This window comes from Mustela nivalis (genome assembly GCF_964662115.1).
Source record: "Mustela nivalis genome assembly, chromosome: X".
Taxonomy (NCBI): Eukaryota; Metazoa; Chordata; class Mammalia; order Carnivora; family Mustelidae; genus Mustela; species Mustela nivalis.
The window spans coordinates 90,633,651-90,647,988 of record NC_139040.1 but is presented as its reverse complement, the minus strand read 5'-3'; the positions used below and the strand labels follow the sequence as shown (position 1 = coordinate 90,647,988).

At 40.0% G+C, this 14,338-nt stretch overlaps 1 protein-coding gene across 1 annotated transcript in view; it reads right to left on the bottom strand.

Moving 5' to 3' along the window:
- DGKK (diacylglycerol kinase kappa) overlaps positions 1-14,338 on the bottom strand; it is a gene marked incomplete at its 5' end in the record, with an annotated part of 190,945 nt that overhangs the window by 50,076 nt on the left and 126,531 nt on the right. Inside the window, 5 exons of the mRNA XM_082716525.1 lie at positions 788-869; positions 1,785-1,924; positions 2,683-2,791; positions 3,496-3,679; positions 11,894-11,996. Of these exons, the coding sequence (XP_082572651.1) occupies positions 788-869; positions 1,785-1,924; positions 2,683-2,791; positions 3,496-3,679; positions 11,894-11,996 (618 nt within the window). The remainder of the gene's footprint in view (positions 1-787; positions 870-1,784; positions 1,925-2,682; positions 2,792-3,495; positions 3,680-11,893; positions 11,997-14,338) is intronic.

Sequence of the window (14,338 nt, the reverse complement as noted above, 5' to 3'; positions counted from 1 at the left end):
TCCTAATAATATAAGGAAAAAATTCTATAATTCTCTTTAGGGCAAAAGCCCAAATTTCCTACCATGGGTTACTGGGTTCTTCCTGGCCTGGGCCCTGATTTCTTTTCCAGCCTCATCTTTAGTCATTCTCTCTGCATTTCTCCTCCCTGACCCCAATGCTTTAGCCATTAATAAATGTATGTGAATATTCCATTCTGTTTTGTGAATATTCTATGCTCTGTCTTGCCTTTGGAACAACATACACTATTCAATCTGTCTGGAACAGGCCTCCTCTTTCTTAATATCCTGATTAACTCCCTCTGTTCCTTCAATCTTTTCTGAAATGGTGTTTCTGAGAATCTTTCCTTGATTTCCCCCAGATTGGGCTTGGTACACCTGCTGGGTGTTCACACCACTTTCTACTTACTTATATACTAACACTCATACTACTTTAGTAAAACTATTGTTTCTATTACTATGAACTCCATGACAGCATGAACTGTGTCATTCTTTTTTACCTACTAGTACATAAGAACAGCTCCTAGAACAGTATCTCACACATAGTAGGTAATCCAGAAGTATTTTCATATATAACTTGAATTAATGAATAAGTAAATGGCTGAGTTAATTATATCCCCAGTGTCTAACACTGTTCCTAGTAAAAGCTGCTTATTGACATGTCTCTGGTCTTCAATGATCTTATGCTCATTGAGACCATGGACAATACAAAAGCTTCTCTCTGGGTTTTGCCTTTTATTTCACTATGTAATAAAGCTGTTGGCTTGAATTACAGCTGGGCAGTAGTTACCTCAAATCGGGGTACATCCATTTCAACCTGTCCTCTTAGCAATGGGGTTTGTCTGGGAGTCTCACGGATCATCACACTCCATCTGAAATGAAGGTCAAGGACAGACAGATATTTAGGGCTCTGTTTTGTCACAGGCTGTCATCAATGCTTCACATAGCAAGAGAAAGGTCAAAATGTTTATGTAGTGAAGGAAGATGAGTTGTAGAGATGCCCACACTATCTCAGGTCATCTGATCTCAAATATACTACAAGTGGGGCCTCTGACTCAGTACTTCTTAAAACCAGTGTGATGGAAAGAATTTCATCATAGGGTCAGAGGACAGTGCTTCTCAACCAGAGAGGTAACTATCAAGATCACTTCAGGTGCCTTTGTAACATAAATATGCCAGGGCCCAAGACATACTGAATAAGAGTCTTTGTGGTGGCTTCAGCTTGGTACCTTGAAAAAACTTCCCAGAATATCCTAATGGGCAGCCATAAATTAAATACTATGACCCAGCATTGACCCTATCTCTTTTCAGGAGATAGGATGGCAATACTCATTCTTCTCTAAAGCAGAGACAATCTAAGCCAATTATTTCTGAACCCTAAGTTTTTTGAGTTTCTTTGAAAAACTTATGAAGCTATAGAATGGTTTCTATACTATTCTGGAATAGAATAGAAAGATAGAAACATTCCCAAGGGGGAAAAAATATGCTTACATAGATAATTAGCTATGCAATTTGAAGGAGGTTTACAGAACTCTTAAAATTTACCTGTGGGGCTCCTGATTTAGGATCTTTTAAGTTTGAACAGGGGCTTTAGTGATGTCTAAAAGAAACATGGTAGATCCTGACTTCCTAATAGACAAGGCTACCCAAAACTGCCCTGCACTGAAGCCAGAAAGGAATGAGGCTCTGTGAGGGAGGTTAGAATATTCATGATTGAGATGATGTAAATGAGAGTAATTGATATGGGACTGGAACAGGCACAATGACGTAATCATTCAGCCACTCACCTGTCTAGAATCCTCACACTAGCCTGCTCCACTCTGTTGAGTATGGTAATAGGTGACTTGTTTTTGTTCCAGAATGCACCCCAGCCTAGGACACGGGCCAGATCATTTCCAGTTCCAAGTGGGATGACTGCCAACTGACACTGCAAGAACAAAACAAGGAACCATTTTCAGTCAATTCTACCAAGATCCACCCATAAAAGAACCCAGAAGGTGCTCCTTGGGAAAGATAGTGGTCTAAAAACCAGTGGCAATAAGAGACTTCTGATTTTAGGAAGTGTAATGGGAAGATATTGATGCTAAGTGAACATTTTCCTGAAAAGTTTGTCATCACTTTTGGCAATGCAGAACGTACTCAGTGCAGGGAAAAGTTAGAATATGACAATATTTATAGCCATGCTTATGAAAGAGAAATATAGCCACAAATTTCCATCAAGCCTTGGCCAAAACGATAACATGCCTCAGGAGACAAAGCTACTAAAGTCAGAAGAACAGGGAGCTATCTAGGGAGAGGGAGGAAAGTGAGAGGAAAGTTTCTGCTACTTTTGAGACTCAGGAAGGAAACTGGTGGCCTCAAGATGGGTAGGAAATTGGAGTCTGAATGTGGCCTGAAGCCACTTCTTTTTTGCTTGCTCTCCTTTCCTTCAAATATTTACTTTGGGGCCTGGGGCATAAAGCACTGCTCATTCTTTCTGCTAACTCCCTCATTTCTCCTTCCCACAGAAAATGGTTTAGGTGGGAAACCTTAGAGTGAGAATCTCCCTGTCAGGTTGACTATGAAACCAGTGGAAAACATGTGCTGTATAGATAAGGAGAGTGAAGACTAAGGACATTTTGGGATGAGCAGGTCCATACCCACAGTCTCTCTAGCAATGATTGAACTGAGTCAGCAAGAACTCACCTTTTCATGTAATTCAAAGGCATCAATCAGAGATAAGACCCAGCTCACGCTGCCATCTCCACCACAAACCACAATGCGAAAGCGAGAAAAATTCTTGAACATGCATAGCCTGAAAGAAAGAGGGGAACAGGAGTCATTTCATGAACTACTAGGTTTTACAACTCTTTTCTATACTGTGCTGGGAGCTAAGGACTACTGCTTCTGCATCCTGCTAACAGGCTACCCACCTTCTTTTACTTAGCTCCTATCTCTCTGTGTACCTAACATTACAGGCAATGCTCCCATAGATAGTCCTAGAGCTGAGGCCTTGCTTCAGCCCACCCTCTTCTATGCCTACCCTTGCTCTAGAAGCTACTCGTAACCTAGCCAAACCCACTTGCTGAGGCCCAAGAAGCCTTGTACAGTGGCCAGTGGCTTCACAGAAACCAGAGCTGAAACAGCCAGATGGTCCATAAGTAAAACAGGTCTATAGTGGAGATATATCTGTTTGGTCGCAGGAAAGAATGAGGGACAGGAAAGGTGAACAGCAATACCCATATGCCTCTTCCCCTGAGGCCAGGAGACAGAGTTAGACTTCTTCCAACCAGGAAAGGTGGAATGAATCTGAGAGCAGAACATGAGCTTGAAGGGATTTCTGGGAGAGGGCTAAAAATCCTCCAACTAGCCAACCCCAAATTCTCTGAAGTTATGTGTCTGCATCCTGACTTGATTGTGCCCAGGTACTAGAACTGATTCCAGAAACCCTTACTCTAAAATGTATAGTTCGAAGAGTCCCTTCTATATACTCAACTGTATCCTTTAGCTCATGCTTACCCGGCTTCAGGTCCACCCTTTGACAGGTCAAAAACTTGAGACGGGTTAAGGTACTGTTTGAATTTTCGGAGGAAGACGATCCCTTGGTGATCGCCGCTTTTGGAGTTGATGAAGATGAGAAGGGGACATGAACAGGCTGATGACCAATTGAGGTTCCAGAAGTCTGAAGACACTACTAATTGGCCTGATACATGCACACAACAAAAAGAAAAGGAGAAGAAAGAAAAGGGCCATTGAGATGGAAGTAAGAGATGACTTGACATCACATTTTGCAAAGACTTTTTAAAAACAGCTTTATTGAGGTATAATTGATAAACAAAGAATGGCACATATTTAATATATACAATTTAATGGGTTTAGATATATACAAACATCCATGACACAATCACCACAAGCAAGGCAAAAAGACATATCCAAAAACTCTCAGAGTTTCCTTATGCTCTAGTCTGCTGAGACTGAGAAGCAGAGGAGAATTCAGAGCACAACCCAAAGGGGCTCTCATTTAATGTCTGCCCAAGCTGTTGCCAGGCAAACAACATTTGCTGAGCAATTACTACATGCCAATCATCATGCTAGATACTTCTAGGGGTATAGCTCCTGTCCTCCAGCTGGGGAAACAGACTTATACACAGTAGTATGTTGGAACACAAAGATTAAGGAAATTGGTGCCACAATGAGGGATTAATAAAACACCATGGGGAACTGAAGAAGGAGAGGATTGAAAGCTGGAGAGGAGGATCAGAATACCAATTAGTTCTCTCTTTGCCTGGGATAGTTCAGTTCTCACAGTGAGAGGATATCAGGTAAGGAGAGAGGAGGGGGGAAAGGCTGTCTTTTAGACAGCAGTTAATGACAGAGAACATATCAGTGTGGGAGGAAGAAGGGAAATTTAATCACCCCTCCAAGGCTCTGGCAGGGCAATCCCAGTTATCACACCAACTTTCAGGGGAAAAAAGACTATAGGGAAATTGTCTGAACAAGAGAGAGTCTTTTAATAATTCCTAACTCTGAAGTTCCCTATAGGAAAGTGAAGTTATAGCAGCCTAAATTGTCAGTGCCTGCCAGCTCATGCTGAGCCTTTGAGCCTGTTGGCAGGGAGACAGGCAGTGAGCAATGGCCCCCTAGGAGATGAGACAAATCGTGAGCCCCTAAACTCTGAGCTTTGGCTTGCCAGGGATACCCCAGCAAAAATAAATGCAAAGGGCAAACGTTATATGGCTCACTCCTGAATTGTGTAGGATGTCCCATTTGTTGTAATTGGGGTGAAAGTGAGCCTGGAGGAATACTGCAGTCATGAGCAGATTTCATGGCTGTTTTGCCTGGAAAAACTTAAAGCAGTCTTCCTCTATGGGCCAATTCCTACTCACTGGCCAGTAGAACTTGAAGGCATCCTTAGCCAGTTAGCCAGTCAGGCACCAAATTTTCAGGGCTTGTTAGTACTCACAGCTACAAGGGGAGTCTGCCATGTTCCTTCAGTAGCGTATCTTGGAAATAGTTACTCTCCCTGAACACATTACCTGAAGGTAGTACCCTTTTCAATATTTGTTTTACAAAAGGTAGTATGTTGATGCAATGTTAGTTAAGACATTAATTCATTCATTCAACAAACATGTATTGAGGGCATTCTCTGTGCTTGTCCTTCTTATGTTCTGAGAATACAGTGGTGGGCAAGATAGAAATAGTTTCTGCTCTTGTGGAACTTATATTCTAATGGTGGAAAGCACAACAAAACAAAGTAATATAGAAAAGAACATGATATGAAGAAAAAGAAGTAAGGGAAACAGGATAGAGACTAAAGGGGTTGTTATTTTAGATGGGATGGTCAGGGACAGCTTCTCTAGGGAGGTGACATTTGAGATGAGACTTGAATGAAGTAAAAAAGTGAGCAATGCATATATGGGGGGGAGAGTTTTGGGAGCAGAAGAAAGAATAAGTGGTAGGACCCAGAGAAGGGAGAATGTCTGGGGTATCTGAGGGCCACTGAACAGAATGGCATGACTATTGTGGAGTGAGTGAGGGGCAGACTGGCAGAAATGAGGTCAGAGAGATGGCAGAACCACACAAAATGACAATGAGATGTGAGGAAGCAGTTAAAAAAATCAGGGTGAGACTGTTTAGTATAGTACAAAACATTAGGGGTCAGGTCATAAGATATATGAAGAAAATCATCAAAAAAGGCCATACCTTTTAATTTTTATTTTACTTATTTTTTTCTTTTCTTTTTTTAAAAAAGATTTTGTTTATTTATTGGGCATGGAGAGAGACATGGTGAGAGAGGGAACACAAGCAGGGGGTGTGGAAGAGGGAGAAGCAGTCTTCCCACTGAGCAGGGAGCCCAGTGCGGGCCTTGATCCCAGGATCCCGGGATCATGACCTGAGCCAAAAGCAGATGCTTAATGACTGAACCACCCAGGCGCCCCTTATTTTTTTCTTAAGGAGAGAGGGCATGTGCACACACATGGGTGGGGTAGTGTGTATGAGGAAAGAACAGAGGGAGAGGGAGAGAGAGAATCTTAAGTAGTCTCCGTGCCCAGGATGGAGACTTACTTCACAATATGGAGATCATGACCTGAGCCAAAATCAAGATTTAGACACTTAACCAACTGAGCCACCTTACGCGCTCCTAAAAAAAGTAGTAACGTTTTATGTGCTTGCTCCTCATCCAACCAGCAATGCAGGGATCAACTCATGGCCTGGCCTCAAGCTTACCTCTTCTTTGTTTGAGAAGCTGATTCTGCTCTGAGCTTCCTTTCCTTATTCAGCAACCTTCTGCTAACAACCTCCAGAGGATCATGTGACTTTGGGTATGTACTCCAGTGAAAAGATTTATGGAAACAGGTTGCTGCCAACATCTAGAGAAACTGTGAGCTATGCTTAGAAGCAAGGACTCCCCCTGCCAGAGGTCCTGGAATAGACCTATCTATGCCCAGTGATTTTTTTTTTAAAGATTTTATTTTTATTTTATTTGACAGAGAGAGAGATCACAAGTAGGCAGAGAGGCAGGCAGAGACAGAGGGGGAAGCAGGCTCCCTGCTGAGCAGAGAGCCCGATGCGGGGCTCGATCCCAGGACACTGGGATCATGACCTGAGCGGAAGGCAGCGGCTTAATCCACTGAGCCACCCAGGCATCCCTGCCCAGTGATTTTTAACAGATGTGTTAGTCCCTTTCTAGAGGGGAGGCAGCAGTGGCACTGAGACCAACTACTGTGAGCTGTTTGGACCTCTGTTTCCTTATCTGCATAGTGGGCCGTTTGAAAAACTAACTTGTTTCCCAGTGTTGAGATGAAAATGAGATAGGTGCTACATTGATAAGAAAAAGAAATATAAATTGTTTCTTAAAGGTGAAAAGATGACCAAACTCATTTATAAATGAGAAATATACTGATTAAAACCAGGCCATAGTACCATTTTTTTCTTACCCAGAAAACTGGCCAAAAAAAAAAAAAATAGATGATACACTTGATTGAGGAAGACAGAAAATATGAACTCTTACTGAGGGTGGATGTGCAAAGTGACACAAGCCCTATGGGGGGCAATCTGATAGCATCTATGAAAATTATAAATGCTTATGCATTATGACCCAGTAATTACACTTCTAGGAATTTTTCCTATAGATTTATATGTAAAATGACCTGCATGAGATTGTTCATTGCAACATTGTTGTAATAGCAAGAGACCGAAAACTTTGAAATTAGAGGACTGCTCAAATAAATTATGGTATATATTCATATAATAGAGTATCTTGTAGCTGTAAAAAGGAATGAGGAAGCAATCTTCTGTTGATCAAAAAGATCTCCAAAATATGCTGTGAAGGAAAAAGAGAAGCAAGGTTCAGAGGAATACGTATAGTATTAAAAAGGGAAGGGATAAAAATATATGTTTATATTTAGTAGTATATACAGGAAGAAATACTAGAAGCTATTCAATAAACTAATGGCAGCAATCAACTTTTTGTGAGTGGGGATTGGATGGGGCTATGGGAGACTGAGAAGATTGAGAGAAAGGATAGTAAGTTTTTACTAAACATGTGCATATGTGTTTTTATTTTAAAAAGTTTGAACCATGTGACTATATTAACTAATCAAGAATTAAATTAAGAAATAAGAAAAATAATTATGTTAATATTATATATAAATTACATAGCCATGAAGTTGTAGCTGAAATCATTTGTAGATCCATTTGGCAGCTTGGAGCATGGGCAGTCTTCTGCAGTGTACTTCTACAACAGAATGCAGCTGTGTGCCACAGCTGGTTGCCCTCCAGATTTATTCACTAACCTACAGCAAACATCTTAACTTCTCTGGGTGTTCATTTCTACATATGTATAATAGCATCATGTTGCAATGATTAATAAAATGATCCAGGATGGGGGTGGGAAACTGAGATAAAAAGAAAATTCTGTAATTAAGCCAACTTAAACTTCAGTGTCAAACCTAATTTGGTCACAGATGGGAAGACAAGAGGAAGAAGTGCTGGCAGAAAGCTATCCCTAGGAGAAGACAGGGACAGCAACATCTAGCATTTCCCCAGAGCATCTGAATTCGAGGAAGGCCAAGTTTGTCAAGGGAATCTTGTGCAGAAGGTGACAAAATTGTGTGGCATTGTGGGCTGGAATGTAGCAATATTAGGCAGATTCATAACCAGGTAAGTGTGCCCACAAAGTTGCTTTTGAATAGGCTGATGTTATTTGTAGGGGGGTGTCCTCTACTGTTTTAATCAACAATTCAAATGAAAACATAGAAGACTTCTCAACTCTGAAGTACTCAAAGCTGGAGGGAAAGTTATTGGATGACAGAAAAAGGATTGAATGGGGTTCCTAGGTGGCTCAGTCATTAAGCGTCTGCCTTCAGCCCAGGTGATGATCCCAGTGTCCTCAGATCGAGCCCCATATCAGGCTGTTTGGCGGGAAGCCTGCTTCTCCCTCCCCACTCCCTCTGCTTGTGTTCTCTTGCTGTGTCTCTCTCTCTGTCAAATAAATAAATAAAATATTAAAAAAAATAGAATAAAGATTGTAAAATAACCTCAAAGGGCGGATAGGTCAAAGTCAACAAGATGAAAATGGGATAAATGTGAAGCCAGGATTTTTAGTACCAAGGACATAAATCATACTGGAATAAGACAATACGAACTTGGTTTGGCAGCATCAAGTGTGAAAAGGGCTTAGAAGATTTAAGTTGACTTTAAACTCCAGATGGCTCAGCAGCCTGAAAGAGCTTTTCTTATTTTTTTTTTAAGATTTTATTTATTTATTTGGCAGACAGAGATCACAAGTAGGCAGAGAGGCAGGCAGAGAGAGAGGAGGAAGCAGGCTCCCTGCCGAGCAGATAGCCCGATGCGGGGCTCGATCCCAGGACCCTGGGATCATGACCCGAGCTGAAAGCAGAGGTTTTAACCCACTGAGCCACCCAGGCGCCCCCTGAAAGAGCTTTTCAAGAAAAATCTCATGCTTCTTTGAGCTGCATTAATACAAGCACAGTGCCGCAAAACAGGGGGTGTATAGTTTCTCTCAAATTTGTTCAGTTCATACCACAGAAGGATGTTAAATTAGCATAAGGATGGCTTACCAATCTTCTTCCTGTATTTTAAAACTATCTTTAACAAATGTTAGTTCATCTAACCCTCACAATGCACCTGAGTACAACTGTTATTGAAAGAAAGTCTCTCAAGAGTGAGATTCAATTGGATCAAGAATGTAGATGACTTGAAAGAAAGGCTCGAAACTAACTCATAGGGCATTAGATGAGATACTACACAAAAAGAATAGCTTAGCTCAGGTACTTCTAGGCGATATTATGTCATTGGTGGAAAGCAAAAGAAAGTAGCAATGCCATTAGTTGATGATCTATAACAAGAATAAGAAGTGATGCATGAAGCACTGGGTGTAATACACAATGAATCGTGGAATACTACATCAAAAACTAATGATGTACTGTATGGCGACTAACACAACGTAAAAAAATAAAGTTAGAAATAAAGAAAAGAAAAAATTCTTGTTAAAGAACAAAATAAAACAAAAGAATAAGAAGAGATATAGAATAAAAAAACAAACAAACCCCCCAAAAACCGAACTTCCATAAGGACAAGAAGCACAAAGACTTTTGGGCTAATTATAAAGAAGAGTTTGCAGCCTCTTATACCTATTTGGGGTGATTGGTGGGATGCTGAGATGGGCATCCTTCATTCTGCTTAGACATCTTCCCTAGGTTCCCCACTGGTGTGAGCAAAGTCTCAGATTTCAGGACTAGATTGACTTTCATGGCAGCTTGAGTTTGTTTGGGTGACTAATTTGCTACTTTTTCTCTTCTACAAATCCCATTTCCCCCCAGTCTCTTCTTTTTTCTATCCAGCCAAACATCTCTTATTTACCAAGTCATCCACTTCAACACCTCTATAGTTAACTGTCTGGTAGATGACTTATGTGGGTAAATATTTGAGTAGATCTGAGAATAATATATGCACGCACCTCTGAGTGAAGTCAGCTTTGTGTCTATGCATGTCATTATGGGAACATATGAACATGCTTGCTTGAAGAAAACTGTGTGAATGGTTCTTTGTACCAATGTCTATCTGGATGTATCTGTATTAGGGTTGGAAAATGAACTGGGAGAGACTAGAGTGTCTCTCAGTGTGTATATATGTGGGTGCACACATGTGCACATGTGCTATGTCTAGTTATAAAACTCCGTTGTAATAACTACAGAATCCTTGCCCCCTTCAGTTCTCTGACTGAAGAAACTACAAACTCTTCTTTCTTTTCTTTGCTGTCAGCCAATGCTAGCTCTTCTTTGATGACAAAGTGGGCAGCAAGCATCAATATGGGGAAAATTTTTAAGTCAATGAAATGCTGGTTCACTAATCACATCCAGACAAGTGGACATCCCACATGTCAGAGATGGGTAAATTAGTATATTAGTGAAATATAAGTGAAAACACTCCAGGCAGGGTTTGAACTTTAGCTCTAGTAAGTGAAATTGACCATATATAGAGTGAAGCTAACTACACAAACCGAAATTAATGGGCAGTGTATCTCTCTGCTGGCTTTGTGAAACGGTAGTGTCAGTTGGTAAATAAATTAGACTTCTAAATTCTTGTGTTCGTAAAATAGGTCAGCTCTTTTTAGCTGTGATATGTGATTTTGATCTTCACAGTACCCATTACTTAATAATGAGTAATATGAAAAGCAAATGAACAATTAAATGGCAAAAAGGAGAGTCCCTTTAAGGAAAAAGTGGGGAAGGGGAGGTATATTCAAAAAGGTATTGTCAGCGATGGCTAGAGTGAAATATCCTTGTGGGGGTCTACAGTTTTCATTAGGCTAGAAGACTAGTGATTTAATTTGTTGTCCTTTGGGGCTATGTTTCTTGATATTCAAGCCCTTTACATATTATCACTTATCCTCCCAATACATAGTTATCATTCCCAATTAGATGTGGAAAGGGAAGCTCAGAGTATGTAAGTGACTTACTCAAGGTCACCTAGCTAGTAAGTGACTAAAACTTATGGTTGCTTGGCCTTTGTTTTTTTTCCTTTACATCATGTTGTTTCTAAGTCTCATCATTATTTAATAATAAAGACAAACACAAACTGGACAAAACATCCCTCTGCTTTGCCCCTGTTTTATCTGTTCTAACATCTCTAGACCTTCTGAGAGAAGACTCTATAGAAAGCTTACTCTTGCTGCATTTATTTCATTTCTGCCTCCTTTCTATGCAGCATCTTGCAATTAGTTGACTGTCCTAATATTTTCTGATCTCCAAGTGTCTCCAAGTGTAACTCCTTTGGTGCTTACCATATGCTACCTTAATCTATATATTGTCATACTATATCAATATCCTGGGTCAACAATAGCCATAAGCTCTGGAAATGTTCTTATATTGGATCTCTTTGTAGCCTTTCAGCACCTTAGGAAAGAATTCTCAATAAATCACTTGAGTTTAGGAATTGACAAAGCATCAACAGAGCATGCTGGGGCAATAATCATGCTAGTTTCAGATTTGGAGTCAACCTTGGTGTTAGTTTCCATTCTAAAAATAATATGACCTGGGCCTTTAAGTATTTCTTCCTTGCCCACCTGGATGCAAGCAAACTTATTTTATGGATTATCTAGTGTCTGAAAATCATGAAAAACTGAAATCAAGTCTGATAATTCAGGAATAATTGAGACAAAGCCTACAGAGAACATGCCCACATACATATATGCCATAAACATCAACAGTCATTATCCCAAAGGTCTAAAAAGAAACATGAGCTGTCTCTACATATATACACATTTCTACTTCTCCATTTACTGGTTGAAAATAATAATTTAATTAAAATTAATTTTAAAATTTCCCCAGTCTTATCACCTTTCCTCCTTCCCCAGTGAAATACATTCTGAGGTTAAAATTTGGGTACTCACCATCTCCTTTAGGGTCGCTGAGGGCAGTGGGAGGAATGACTGATGTTCGATGACTTCCAAACCAGCATTCCTTGGAAAACCGTCCCCGGCAGTCATCATGCACCTGAAACGACAAGAGAAGAACAGAGAAAAAAAGGGAGGGGAGAGAAAAGGATACAATTGATTAGTCTTGAGTTCCAGTTCCAAGATTTGAGTCCCCAGTGTTAACATCTCCCTTTCTGAGATTTGGTGCCATACACATTCCCCTGACTCAAACTGGACACACCCTTCCCAACTTCAGCATGCACTATCCTGAAGGTGGGCTCTGAACTCTGTTCCTTTCAAAGGTGGCTTTCAGAAGATACCTATCATAGGCATTAAGAAGATAGTAGCCATAGGGCACAATCTTAGGGGCCTACAGAATAGGAACTTACTTGCATTTTAAGAATACTAATCCTGTTGATATGCTATTACGCTTCAATCCTTACAACAACTCTGTATGGTAGGGAACACATTATTAGGTTCATTTTAGAAATGAGGATACAAAAGGTTGGAGAGGTGAAGAATCTTGCTCAAGGTCAAACAGCTGGGAAGTGGCAGAACTGAGATTCTGCTGCCTTTCCCACAAGTGGTCATATTTCCCAAATTTCTGATATTTTTAGGTACCATTTCCTAGACAATTTCACAGTTCTTAGAGGACATGAACCTGGCTTGATTGCACAAAAGCAATTAAAAGAGAGCCAGAAGACAATCAGAGTTGTCTCTCTCTCTCTCTTTTTTTTAATTGAGACATAATTGACATATAACATTTTATCAGTTCCAGGTGTACAACATAATGATTTGATATTTATATATATTACAAAATGATCACCACAGTAAGTGTAGTTAATATCTGTCACCATACATAATTACAGTTTTTTCTTGTGATGGGAAATTTTAAGGTCTATACTCTTAGCAACTTAGAAATAGGCAAAACAGCGTATTAACTATAGTCACTATGGTGTTCATGATATCCTGATGACTTATTTATTTTATAACTGGAATTTTGTATCTTTTTTTTTAAAGATTTTATTTATTTATTTTATATAGAGAGATCACAAGTAGACAGAGAGGTAGGCAGAGAGAGAGAGGGAAGCAGGCTCCCTGCCGAGCAAAGAGCCCGATGCGGGACTCAATCACAAGACCCTGAGATCATGACCTGAGCTGAAGGCAGTGGCTTAGCCCACTGAGCCACCCAGGCACCCGGAATTTTGTATCTTTTGACCACCTTCACCTATTTTGCCCATTTCCCCCCTCTGCATATGCATGAGCTCATTTTTTAAAAAGTTCATATATATGTAAGACCATATAGTATTTCTCATTCTCTGTCTGACTCATATTATGTAGCATAATGCCCTAAGGTCCATCCATGTTGTTGTAAATGGCAAGATTTCCTTCATTTTTAGGGCTGAAAAATATTCCATTGCATATACATCTACCACATTTTCTTCATTCATACAGCACTTATGTTGTGTCCATATCTTGCTACTTAATGTTGTTTTCATATCTTGACTATTGTAAATGGTTGTTTCAGTGAACATGAAGGTGCCTATATGATTTTGAACTAGTGTTTTCATTTTTCTCAGATAAATACACAGAAATTGAATTGCTAGGTCAAATAGTAGTTCTATTTTTAATTTTTAAAGGAAAGTCTGCACTGTTTTCAATAGTAGTTGCACCAATTTACATTCCTACTGACAGTGCATGAGGTTTCCCTTTTCTTCATATCCTCATCAACATTTATTTCTTCTCTTTTTGATAATAGCTATTCTAACAGGTGTGAAGTGATATCTTATTGTGGTTTTGATTTTCATTTCCCTGATGATCATAGATGTTCAGTACTTTTCATATACCTGTTTACCATCTGCATGTCTTCCTTAGAAAAATGTCTATTCAGATTCTTTGCCCATTTTCTTTTTTTTTTTAATTTTTTATTTTTTATAAACATATATTTTTATCCCCAGGGGTACAGGTCTGTGAATCGCCAGGTTTACACACTTCACAGCACTCACCAAAGCACATACCCTCCCCAATATCCATAACCCCTCCCCCTTCTCCCAACTCCCCTCCCCCCAGCAACCCTCAGTTTGTTTTGTGAGATTAAGAGTCACTTATGGTTTGTCTCCCTCCCAATCCCCTCTTGTTTCATTTATTCTTCTCCTACCCCCTTAAGCCCCCATGTTGCATCACCACTTCCTCATATCAGGGAGGTCATATGATAGTTGTCTTTCTCTGCTTGACTTATTTCGCTAAGCATGATACGCTCTAGCTCCATCCACATTGTCACAAATGGCAAGATTTCATTTCTTTTGATGGCTGCATAGTATTCCATTGTGTATATATACCACATCTTCTTGATCCATTCATCTCTTGATGAACATCTAGGTTCTTTCCATAGTTTGGCTATTGTGGACATTGCTGCTATGA